General features: G+C 34.8%; 1 protein-coding gene across 1 annotated transcript; it reads left to right on the top strand.

Annotated features, from left to right (window-relative positions):
* The first annotated feature begins 1,871 nt into the window (after positions 1–1,871).
* LOC132550088 (band 7 protein AGAP004871-like) lies at positions 1,872–10,379 on the top strand. The gene is made up of 5 exons (XM_060214104.1): positions 1,872–1,967; positions 2,385–2,654; positions 7,224–7,279; positions 7,760–7,838; positions 8,718–10,379. Exons 1-5 carry the CDS (start codon positions 1,872–1,874, stop codon positions 8,907–8,909), a joined length of 693 nt encoding a protein of 230 aa, XP_060070087.1. The 3' UTR covers positions 8,910–10,379.
* The last annotated feature ends 2,767 nt before the right edge of the window (positions 10,380–13,146 follow it).

Here is a 13,146-nt window from a genome sequence, read left to right as displayed (position 1 = left end):
GGATGACTCTTAATTTTGGTTTAAATAATATGGATAACTTGTTGATTTTTTTCAAATGCAACACATGGTGTCCACACAGCACAGACAGCCTGAATAAAATATCCAGCTGCCTTGTTTCAACACACCTAAACAGACAGTGTAAATAATAGAGGCATTTTCTCAGGCTACAGTTGACAAGTAAACATAAGCAAGTTTGGTCCTGGACAGAGGGCAAAATTAAGTCACCACAACTTTTACTGTAGTACAAAGGAGTAAGAAAAAAATATATACATGTCTTAGAGAATATGATACAACAGGTTTGTTTATGTGGAAAGAGAATTTTTAGAAAACCTGAGATAAAGTGTTGTGCTTCTCTTATGGGATGGTGTTTTGTTTTTGGTCCATGTCGTCCCTGTGTCGTCCGATGTACTTCTTCTGTTGTAAAACAACTGACTTTTTCAACTTCCTCTGCAAACTCAATTGAACCAATATCATTGAAATTTCGCATAAACTTAGATGCACAAAGGTTAACCAAAATTATGAATTGGTTTAAACAATATTTTATTTTCAGATTTTCATTTACAACATACACATACACAAATTATAAAATTGAAAAAGGATCTGGCAACAAGATTATAAATCTTATATGAAGCCATCTCCAAATTATGAATTACAGGGTACCCAACCCACAAGGTTCGATGGAATCTGTGAACACAGAGAAAAATATCGCGTTATTTTCAATACTTGTCTTTAGTAAATACAACGTGTATGGTTGACGAAGTTCCAGTATCACGTGACTATTTCTGTATTCCCTACATATGTATGTTTGAAGTTATATAAATATTTCACAAGTTAAAAGATGTTTATCTTTAACACAATCAGACAATGTAATTTTTTTTTGCGTCTCTTTCATTTATCAAGCAAAATATAGCTGAGTCCTAATGAAAATGTGACACTATTCGGCGAATGAAATAAATTGTAACAGTCAGCTGTCAAATGGTCACGACGCATTATCGTCTAAATATTACTCTTATGCTACAGACAATCTGTGAGAAACATGTGTGATTGATGTTACGTGAATTCCGCCCCTTATTAAATGTTAAAATTGGGCCTTATGATGACTTAGTTGGCACCCCCTTCATCTCTGTTCATCAAATCTCCTTCCCTTATCCAGACAAAATCCTTGATCTCTCTCAGTTTCGAGTTACCATCCCTCTCTAGTTGCCTTGTGTTGTTCCAGTCTTTGATGCAGTTGTAGGTGTTGTCATGGTATGTATTGGCAGATTTATGGTATTCATTTTCTGTTGTTTTTTTCTCTGATGAACACTTTGTTTTCCATTTACTGATGTTACTGGAGATGTTTTCGAATCTTAGTCCAGTTTAACTGATGTACAATAACTGTGCTTGTAACTATTGCACGTAATTTGGTGAACCACACTCGATTGTTGTTTATTTACCACTTTGTCCTTCGGGGCACTAACAGTTGTTTGATGTCAACATCCAGATCCTAAGGAGTCCCGATGGGTCCATACTATTACCGATAAACAGGAAGATTCAAAACACACACAGGCATTACTTCCTCAACGTTAAGTCACGCCATCCATTGTACCAGAGGTTTGGGTGTTATATTCACCCTCCTGGACATATTGTGTAACATCGTTAATGAGCTAGAAAACATGAACATGTGAAGTTTTATATCAAACAAGTTTTCACAACATGTGGTTATCCAATATTGTCGATAAATCGAGGAATTATATGAAACGAAGATCAGAGGCAACAACAGGAAGAGACAGAAAACAAAAAGAAACTAAAACGGCCTTGTCAGCATATCTTGCATCAAAGGCGTGTGGAGACAATTTTAAGGGCTTTGTGACGACGTCACATCGAACCCCATGCGGCCACACACCACCAACAAACAACTGTTATTGTACCCCATGGACAGAGTTGCAATGAAAGAAAACCGAGTGTGGTTTACCAGATCCAGTGCAGTAAATGCTATCACAGTTTAATCGTGAGACTGGACAATGATTCGAAACACTTTTCAAGGAATATTATAAAGACGAAATCATAACGGAAACAAAGTATAAACAAAACCACCAGGAATATTCACCACAAACCACGACGATATCTACCGACACGTCATAGAATACCCGAGGATACTGGTGAAAGAGGATAAGGACGAAATCTTATATAGAGTGCTATTAGAACGTATATGTGTCGTGACAATTTGACAGTTGGAGTTACAATGTCGTGCATTCGGCGAATAGGGAACTAAATATATCATCGTTTGCACTCTTTGCTTGATAAAGGAAAGAAACTTTTTCGAAAGCTCGAAAAATAGTTTTAAATACATAGCCGTTTGTGTTAAAGATAAACATAGGTTAAGATAAATTCATGCCATTCAGATAAAATTTATTTCGAATGTCTCACTAATATTGTTTGTTTTATTGATAAACGTGACTGTGTTTCAGATTCTGACCAAGGACTCCGTGACTGTGTCTGTTGATGCTGTTGTGTACTACCGCGTTTCAAACCCTACGGTTTCCGTGGCCAATGTTGAGAATGCCCACCATGCTACACGCCTTCTTGCACAGACAACACTAAGGAACATTCTCGGCACGAAAAACATGTCTGAAATTCTCACCGAGCGAGAAACTATCAGCAATGCGATGCAGGTATATTTACCACCTAGTAAATTCTGTTCCGGGTTAGGAGACAAGAGATCAGATAAAGCGCTAAGTACTATTTACTTTGGGACCACTACGGTAATTACTTCTCCGCGTCACAATGGCAAAGCGACGATTAAGAAAGTCGATTTATTATGTTTTATTTTTGTTCTCCTCTTTGTCATTTTTCAAAATTAGAAGATGCTCATTAAATTTTATTTCAAATACTGTATGAATTTTGAATTCAGTACCACGCTATTTTGTTTAAACGACAACAGAACAAAGCATGGACGTTCCTTGTCGATTCACTAATGAAGACAAAGCAGATAGTTAAACTACGGATTAGAGCTGTAGCAAATTAATTTGCCTTTGATAAAAAGATGTAAACTAAGCATCAAATAGTAATTTGTCACTGAGGCAAACGTAATGAAATGGTATTACAATCCTGTTGAGAGATGTTGAATTACATGTGTGCTAAAGATTTTCAGCTTAAACATTTTACCACACATGGAATAAACATTAAAATCGTTTTGATTGGCCGAGAAGGAAAACTTTGATCGAAAGGGCACACAAACACACACACACACACACACACACACACACACACACACACACACACACACACACACACACACACACACACACACACACACACACACACACACACAAATAAAGAAAATGATAATTCAAAATTAATCAAAACATTTTATTGCATTGAAGACAGAAACCTCGTCAATTACTGGTTGATGATAAATTATACTGTTTCCTCATGGTTTTGAAATCAACAGTTTTGCATATTAATTAATGGCATTTCACAGCATGTCATAGTCTGAACTAGTGGAACGTTCTATGGACTTTTACGTTTCGATCTGGTGTCTACAGTCTAGTGTTCATCCACGATCTGGAGTTCATCCACAGTCTGGTTGTTCATCCACGATTTGGAGTTCACGGTCTGGTGTTCATCCATGGTCTGAGTGAACGAATTACCATTTAAAACAGCAACTTGTTACGTAACCTTTTCCTTAACCTAGATTTGTGTATCGATGATTTTACTGGAGAGAGCTTTCCTTGTCATGATATCCTCACGAGATCTGGGAACTGCCCGTCATGAGAAATTTATGACGTTACGATAACTTCATCAAGTCTACAATTCATTAACATTACATCAACAACACTTTGCACCGGAAAAAGCCAGAACAGTAAAAAAAACAAAAAAAAAAACCCAATCCTTCTTATCCGTATAGGTGACACTTATTCAGAATATCAACTATTAGGAAAACATTATAAGTCAATTCAGTCTCGTGCTTGCTAGCTTAGTAATGTTACCGCCCAGCTCATGATTCCTTTTCTCACTCCCAAGGGAGTGAAAGTGTTCATTTGATATTTCCTTACCTTAAACAGGGCTACACTTGTGAATCATGGAATATTTTACTCCGTTGTGGGTGGGTTAGGGTTATCTAAACCGATGGGAAATATCGTGTTTGCCAAATCGAGGGTTGAAATCATTCTGTCTTATCCTAAAAGGATGAATTGTTTTATTAATCCTACCCTTTTTGGGATTAAAAACATGTAATGTTGTTATTGCAGTGCTTACTACTCTTGATGTGACGTAATTGAATTGTTAGCGTGACGTCAGTAAATTGTGACTGTGACGTCATACCAAAGTCCTTTCGTCTCTATCGCTAGGATATGACTAAGAAATCTCATTGTGGATACGTCATAATGGTGTTTTAATCAAAACTCCTTAAATATTGTTTGACCGATTTTAACTACACTTATCTTTAAATATCTACATCGTACATATATATATATACCGTATTTCTCATCAATGATATTATACCTTTATCCCCAACTTGTTTGATATTACGTCACTGTCAGATTCAATTTCAAAAACTTATTACCAGTGGCTGATCTCGCTTAGGTTTGTATCCAACAATTATTATGTAGCTCCACAAAATGCTCAGGAATTAAAAGACAAAAATTGTGAAGTGCAGACTTATTGATAGGAAAAAATATCTCGGTTATCGACCCCCTACTGTAAGTCATGGGAATGTCAGTAACTTGGTTAGGTGAAGAGTATTCGTGGTCTGAATGCCTCTTAATGTATTACGTGTACTAAGGTAAAGGCTGGGTATAACGTAGATCACGAAGATGGAAATGCAAGCATTTTAAGAACCTTTAATGAAGTTAGAAATTCTCCGGACCTACTCTACTTGAAAATAGGATAAAAATCTTAAACTAATGTTTGAACGGCGTTTATATGCAATAACTGTAAGACGTTTATTTTAATTAAGTTTTGAAAAAACATAATTGCTTTAAAATGGCAAAATGTAATATAAAGTGAATGAGTCTAGAAAAGTACAAAAATAGTTATCCTTTAAGCTCCGAAAACATTTGATATTTACCGTTCTATCACGGAATCAAGATGTATCGGTCGAAAATAGCGGTAAATCCAATCTGAGGCATGTGTGAAATATATACATTTATCCTACAACTGGCACTGCCATTGTTGGAATAGACCTGCCACATATATTTTTGCTGTATTCGGCACTGACAGAAGAAAGCTGTATTTAAGCACGTGCGTTAATTCGACATTTACGTGATGATTTACTTAAAATTGACGTTTAACAATATAAAAAAAAAACTTTTGAAATCAACCATTTTATATATGTTGTAGGCAAATCGTTTATTTACGAAAATATATGAAATCGCTGTCATATTCGCTGAAGCGTAGAACTATATTTCTGTGCGGAGCATTTATGTAGGCATACGTCATCAGGCAAAATTTAGCTTAACGCCAATGTCAGGTTAACATAGACTGAACAACATAACTGCTTGATTTTTATTGTCTGATTTTCAATCAGTGTTGCAGGATAAATGGAATACATGGACAGTGTCTTAATATATAAGCTGCATTGTGGCTGGGGACAGAGCCTTCTTCACCCTCGTCATAATCAAGCTTGTATTTGAAGACACTGACCATGTATTCTCTATGTAACTCGCCCTTCACTCACAACTACTTCACCCATCCATCTCCTACTTAACTAAACCTGTGAAGATAAACGGGATGGAGCCTGTCTGAATGGACTCTATGACTTTCTGCTTTAACAAATAGGTTTAGTTATCCTTGCTTGATGGTGTTATCTACTGAAACGGTGATGCTATGATGAGTAGTTATAGTGATTGAAGTTGTCTGCCGTAACTTAAATAAATATTGATTTTTTTTCGCCTCCGTCTTTTTATCGCGGTTTTAAAGATTTTATGATTTGTAGGTCCTTAAAATGCCTTTCTTCGTACGTATTTTAAGGTCATAGTTTTTAAGCCCGAATAAATTAGGAACTTAAGATTCGCGATGTAATATTTATTACTAGCCTCGTCTGTCAAAACATTTATTCTCCGAACATGGTACATAATTCGGCGAAAATATTCAATTTCTGTAACTTGTGACGGTCTCTAAACCATTCGGGATATCATGCAGGGGTTTATCTGATTCAACAGATAAGTAATATTTATCTAATTCGGTATAAGATTTACTTCATGCCTAAAACTGTCGCCAGATTTCATCAAACATTGCTAAATTGTCAGATTTCAATTAGTCGTATGTTCATCTGGCAACGAAATCAGACACTGAATCCGTAATAATTAACTTCATAAACAGTGCCAAGAATAGTAATTTACCGACTCTCTATGTTGTACTGTCCAACATCACAGCTCAGATTTAAAACTCCTCGGTACACAATGTGAATGAGGCCGACATTTTGACTCCTGTAAATGAAAATGCACTGTAATATTTTGTAAGCACGGTGCTGATTGTCCAAATGTTTGACACTCGGCATTGATTGCTGGTTAAATTTTGAACACGGATTTGCATTTTCTCAAGTCAAAATATTGCCTTCATGAGACAATGTGCCGGGAGTTTTAAATGTAAGCTGAGATGATTGACAGTAAATGATCGTTCTTAAAAGTGCATTCAAGTTGAATCGCGGACATGTCACGTAAAGATGTTTACGAAGTCGATTATTACGGACTTGGTGTCTAATTTCGTTGTCAGATGATGAGTATCCGACGTATTTGATGAATTTGAAATCTGACATTATAGCGATGTTTGATAAAGTTGTTTAGGGGATGATATATACTGAATCATTTACCATATAAAAGACAAATTATTAATCTGTTTAGTCCACTCCCAGACATCTCGAACGGTTTAGTGACCACCACAAGTTTCTTGAAGCTGGATAGTTTCGCCAGGCCGATCGAGTTCAAACCTTGTTTAATATATTGTGCCGACAGACTGGTACATGTAACGTAATTGAGTTCTAAATAAAGACAGCTCTTATTATGGTTTATTTTCATTGATCAGGGTGGTAGAATTATGGGATAGGATAGGGACATAATCCTGATCCTTACAGAAGCTTTGCAGGAAACCTGCCCAAGTGTGATTTTGTTTCAATGCTGTTACATAATTATACATTTAACAGACTAAAAATAATTCTATATATCATAATTCTCCTCAAACACTGTTTCTGTACAATATTCTTTGTACCAGAGGCGTAGATGTTAAATATTGTTTTTTTACAGGCGGTGTTAGACGGTGCGACAGACAGGTGGGGGATCAAGGTGGAGCGTGTTGAAATGTAAGGCATATAAAGAAAACCGTTCAAACTGACCTCGTCAGTAAAACATGTTTTCAGTTCGTTATTTGCATAAATGTGTCTTAGAATCATAATGTATATGAGATATATGATAATTGAACCACAGAAAAAAAAAAAAAAAAAAACGGACCAAAAGATAAATGTGTGATTTACATTTCCAAATTAATGATGTCTACCCTGTGTTGGAATAAGACGGAATGAGACGAACTTGATCACAGTTGAATTGTCATAATTAGACTATAAAGAGTCTCTGTGCCATCGGAAAAAGGCTGAGATTACCAATTAAAACCTGATTTCGTCGGGAAATGACGGATACTTCCAATTAAAAACCTGATTTCGGCGGAACAATGGCTGATGATACAATTAAAAACCTGATTTTGTCGTTGCATAAATATATATATGTAGACAGAAAACTGTTAATCAATTGTTTTGTAAAGAAAGTTTTGTTTTGTAATTTTGCAGTAAAGATGTACGCCTCCCAATTCAGTTACAAAGAGCAATGGCGGCTGAAGCTGAAGCTGCCAGAGAAGCTAGGGCAAAGGTCAGTAGGGGTTATAAAGGTCAACATGAATAGTCTATCATATTTATGGTGAACATACTTACGATGTTTCTGCATGTTTACAATGAGTCCGAGCAGACATTTGTTATAAACGATATAACGGAAATGAGAAGGTCTCTAAGTGTTACGTTTATGTAAATGAAGGTTATTATGTAGATACGGCAGTGAATATATTAAGTCTGTTTCTGAGTTTAGTATTAAGTGACGGACATAGACAACTTCATTTCAATTAATTCTAATAAATTGACCAGCTGATCTAGCCAGAACAGTGTGTCGATTTAAGTGTATTTTCAGTATACTTTACGTAAACAATATTTAGGGTAGAAACTGGTGTTGTTTTCATGGTTATAACCACAAAAATAAAAGACAAAAAAAAAATAGAATTTCAGATGAATGAACTACATACATTATTTGTGAAATGTGTTTCTGAGAATTTTTCTTTTCACTTTAAATAATATGTTAATTTGTATCCAAGTAAGTACCTGTAACATTCATTGTTATACATCTCAATTATTTAAACAGTTAATAGGCGATGACTGTAACATTTCGAATGGTGAATATTGAAATACCTGTATGAAATTCAAGACGTTTAACTAAATATTCTTCTATCAATATAATGCTCTATAACATATCAACAGAGATCGGAGGTTGAAGTAAGAGTTTTCTCCCCTTCCTTAGTCACACAGTTACAAAGAGTTTAAAAGGATCTGTTAAAATGTAATTGAATACAATAACACTTTCTGGCGATCGTGTTGTGTGATTAATGGTAAATTCTGCTAATTGGCTATTAGATTGGAATTAATTTCATGGAGATTGTCCTAATGTGATCGTAATGACTAAATTTTTTTGTTGACAATTTAGGTTTTGGCTGCTGAAGGCGAACAACGCGCAGCACGAGCCCTGAAAGAGGCTGCGGAGATTATCAGCCAAAGTCCTGCTGCCCTACAGCTACGCTACCTACAGACACTCAACTCTATATCCGCCGAGAAAAACTCGACTATCATTTTTCCTCTACCAATTGATCTAATAGATTCATTCATGAGTCACAAGTAAAAAAAAAATAACAAAACATTGAGGAATTTTCACTTAACGTATATTTTTAATTTTAGATTGTAGTTTAATTATCCATTTAGTAAAACGGAAGAAACGTTGACAGCTAATATTTCAAAAATCACACAAAATTAATAAACAACACATGGTAAAGATTTCAACATATCTTTTTTATCAAAAGGATTTAATGTTCAGTCCATCTCGTTTTCAATGATAGATCGTCCCATCCAAGTCTGTATATACATCCTCACTTGTTTAAAATTACATATTAATAAAGCTTATGTCGTTGCTAATTACATTCAAGGATATCATCAGTTTTTTGTATTGTAAATCTGCTGTACAAAATGCAAAAATTAAAAAGTAAAAATTAATTAAACTAATAGTGACCACTTTTACATCGGTAGTGTAGTAAACAAGCTGACGGGAAAGTTTTTGTTTGTCAGCTAGATTTAGGAATTCGAGCGTTTTTAGAATCAGGGTTACATTTAGTTTAAGTGATAGATGAAGTGGACTGATTTCTCGATATATAGTTAGCCTGGACCGATCACTCTTTTTTGAAAAGGAAAGTAAATCTTGTTACAATGTAAATCTCAAGTAGTTTGTAGAATTCATTTCTTGAAAATCTTTGAAAGACTGTCGAATTTTAAAAATTTACTTACCATCAGGTAAAACAGTTGTTTCAAACTTTCAACACATAACTTTCATATTTTGTAACATTCATCTTCTTATCATCGGAATTTTTATAAATATAAATATATTTTACGAATTATGTGAATCTGTCTCGTAGTTGCTTTTGTAGAATACTCATGTATAGTATAGCCATTTTCCTATCGTTTCTTCACATCTTACAGAAATGACGGTTTTAAATATACATTTTGTAGAGTTCTGCAATAAGCTGTTTTTGATATTTATGTATAATTTACGTACAACCAATATATAAATGATTTTAATATAGTATAAACTTGTTTTAAACCTTAAGCGACATTGTTTGAATAAACTAAATACCTACGATAGTATTGTTATAATATGTAATGGAGATTTAGTATTTTTCATCGTTTATATTTATACACTGTGTTTATTTAGTTCTCTTTTTGTAAAACATTGTACATGGTAATTTATGGGTCAGGGGATACATTATGTATACAAATTGGCTATTTTGTTTTCCTATTATTTTATTGGTGTCATTTGAAAGAACTATTCTATATATCATTCTTCACGTTCGCATAATTATGCTGAAGTCAAAATATAATTCTACTCAAAAGATACCAACGTGATATCGCCATAGTCTTGTTAAAATCCATTTTGTCTTCCTTACATCTAATCTAGAGCATTACCAGATCTACCTTGTAACAAAGTCGTTGATGTTGTTTTTGATAAGGTTGTGGTTTAGAAAGAACTTAAATCTAACCACCTCGTGTCATTTTAGTACCCGGCATTTTGTTGTCAGTGGAGGAAATAAAACAGTTGCTATTTTATGTTGTTATTGTTATGTTTCAACACGTTTCCGTCAATAACTGCACGAAAACAAACCATCATAATTATATCTAGAAAAATCGTTCATACAGATGTCCATATGCTTCAAAATAAAAAAGGTCCATATTGCATGCCAATGAAGAACCATATTTTTGTGAGAACTGGCTTCCTGAGCATGCGCCAATAATTGCAGCATGAACAAACTGATCATTTTACCAAAGTTGAATCAAGGGGAAAGTTTATGGTAAATGCATATTGTCTTCTGATGTCCTATATCACAAGATTGTGGCGCCATGTTGCCTTGAATGAGAATCGCCAGCTCTGTCGAGAGAGGCTCTGTGGAGTCAATAATTTGGAATAAGGGGTATCTGAGTTGTTTATCTCATATTTCTTCATTGTCTCTAGCACTAAGTCATGTCCATTCCTTTATCATCTTGACAATCTTGTTAGTGTGTTAGTGAAGAGGAATGCGAGTAGAACAGAATAGCCATTTTCTCTGTAAAGTCACAAATGAACCAGATATATTTCGAAGATGTTAACTTCAAATCTGGCGTGGTTTCAACCATCAGGGCCCTTGATCGAGTGCGAATCTTTGTAAAAAAAATCCATGTTTAGATGGAGTTATGGCCCATTGTACCTAGAATATTGTGCAAAATGTCAGTTTTTCGTTTTTTATACGTTGTTTCAAGAGAAAATGACTTTAATTTGGTGCGTGGCTTTTAGGCATATACATGAACTACATAGTGGGAACGTTTATCTTTCTTTCGTTCTTCCTTTCTATCTTTCGTTCTTTGAGATGCGATAAACTTGTTGGTATAAATTTGATTAAAACAAAAGAAAAATACCGATATGTCAACAGAATCTGAAAACAAACTGGGGCAAAATATGAACACGGCGGCACCTGAAAAAGTAGGAGGAGAATTAGTGACATTTGCTCCATCGACTTCACCCGCCATCTTAACCAATCCAAGTTAGTAATGTCACATTACCAAATAAGGAAAAGATAAACAACGGCGGAACAACCGGGCAAACTCACGAGCATCAATCACATGTCATTTTATATCGCACCAGGACATCGAATGAAATCACCATGACGACCACAAAACTATGTTAGTCTTCAGCAACCTTCATATCTCTTAGCATTTGTTGTAATTAAGCTTATCCATCAGCTGTCAACATCTTGCACGAAAATCGTAATTTTGAGAACAAGCCCAGAGCAATGGTGAGGGATAGTATTGTCAAGAAATGGAAAGTTAATAATAGCAACTGGTGCGGCCATTGTTGAATATATCAACCACATATATTTTCGCTGTATTCGACAGTGGTGGAAAACAGAATTACTTTCTGAATTTACTTAAAAAATACGCTTAACAATATAAATAACTATTGAAATAAGCCATTTTATATGTTGTAAAGAACAAGTTTTTCTACAAATAGTCATAAAATCGCTGTTTTATCCGTTGAAGTTTGAAAACTATTTTTCTGCTGGGTAATAATTTTGGCGTGCGACATCATGCTAACTTCAGCGAAATGTCAATGTCAGGTAAACAAAGATTGAATAAAAAAAACTGTTGTAGGTTCGAGTCCGATTTTCAATCAGTATTGCAAGATAAATACAATAAAAATATATTGTGTATTGTGGCTCGGGTCAGAAAGACAAAAGTGGCAAACTTACCAGATGCTCGCGACTTTTGTCTTTTTTCACCCTCACCAAAATTCGGATTATATTTTAAGACACAGGCCATGTATTTTCTATATAAAGATTTGGTTAAACACTCAGACGATCCAGCAATGAAGCACTATTTAAATGGCTCATTTAAGGTTTCTGAATCCTGTGCACACGCTGAAGCTCTTTATTATTAATAGCCTATCCGAATGTTTGTACATAGTATAACACTTAAACACATTGAGCAAGTTCATGAATTTCTCCCATTTTGCATAGGTAGAGTTTCACCATTATCGAACAATGCTAATTGTGTTTTGTATGCAGGATATGTAATAAAGTTTTCTTTTGAAGACATGAATCAATCACTGACAAATTTATCATGCTAATAGTGCAAGGCGGTGTTGACATTAGCAACAAGGATAACAGACGTAGGTGATTTGTTTTCACGCACCTGTTTTCCATACCATATGATATAGTTTTCCACATGACCCATAAGTTCCCTCGATATCTGGGTCCCTGTATGAAAAGCTACATATTATGCTCCCTGTAAAATTCTTTGATTTGTTCATATTAGTGTTTTTAATGCTCTATTAATTGAAGAAACATTCTCTTTCTCTCTGGATCGTGTTGATTTATGTCAGTGTTACAAGGAAGTAAAATGTTAACAGTAATTACTGCTCCTATTAGCCATCTTTGTCTCTTTTTTTGCGCTTAGCGGTAAAGCATATTATCCTTTAGGAAAGATTAATGAGAATTTCTCAAATTAGCCCCTTGTTTATCTATTCATGATACATAGTATCTGTCAAAAGTTTGTTTTTCAGTCCTGGCACGCTCATAATGGTGGACTATTTAGGGTTTGTCATGCTAGTACTGTTCGTGGGAGGAGTAGCACGCAGTTAGTGATTAATAGCTGTTCTATTCAATAGATTCTCGCTCCCATTAAGAATGTATTTGCAGTAACCTGTTCTATTTGTATATAATCATGACGTACATGTATTATTACCTATATCAATGATATTTCACTTCTCACTGATGACAAATTAAAAAAGACAGTCTAGATACTTTCTTTTTTTTTGTAATCATGAAAATGTCACATAACAC

The sequence above is a fragment of the Ylistrum balloti genome, unplaced genomic scaffold, assembly GCF_031769215.1.
Source record: "Ylistrum balloti isolate Yb309-2 unplaced genomic scaffold, AGI_CSIRO_Ybal_v1 Utg369622, whole genome shotgun sequence".
In the NCBI taxonomy this organism is placed as follows: Eukaryota; Metazoa; Mollusca; class Bivalvia; order Pectinida; family Pectinidae; genus Ylistrum; species Ylistrum balloti.
This window is presented reverse-complemented; position numbering and strand designations above follow the sequence as displayed.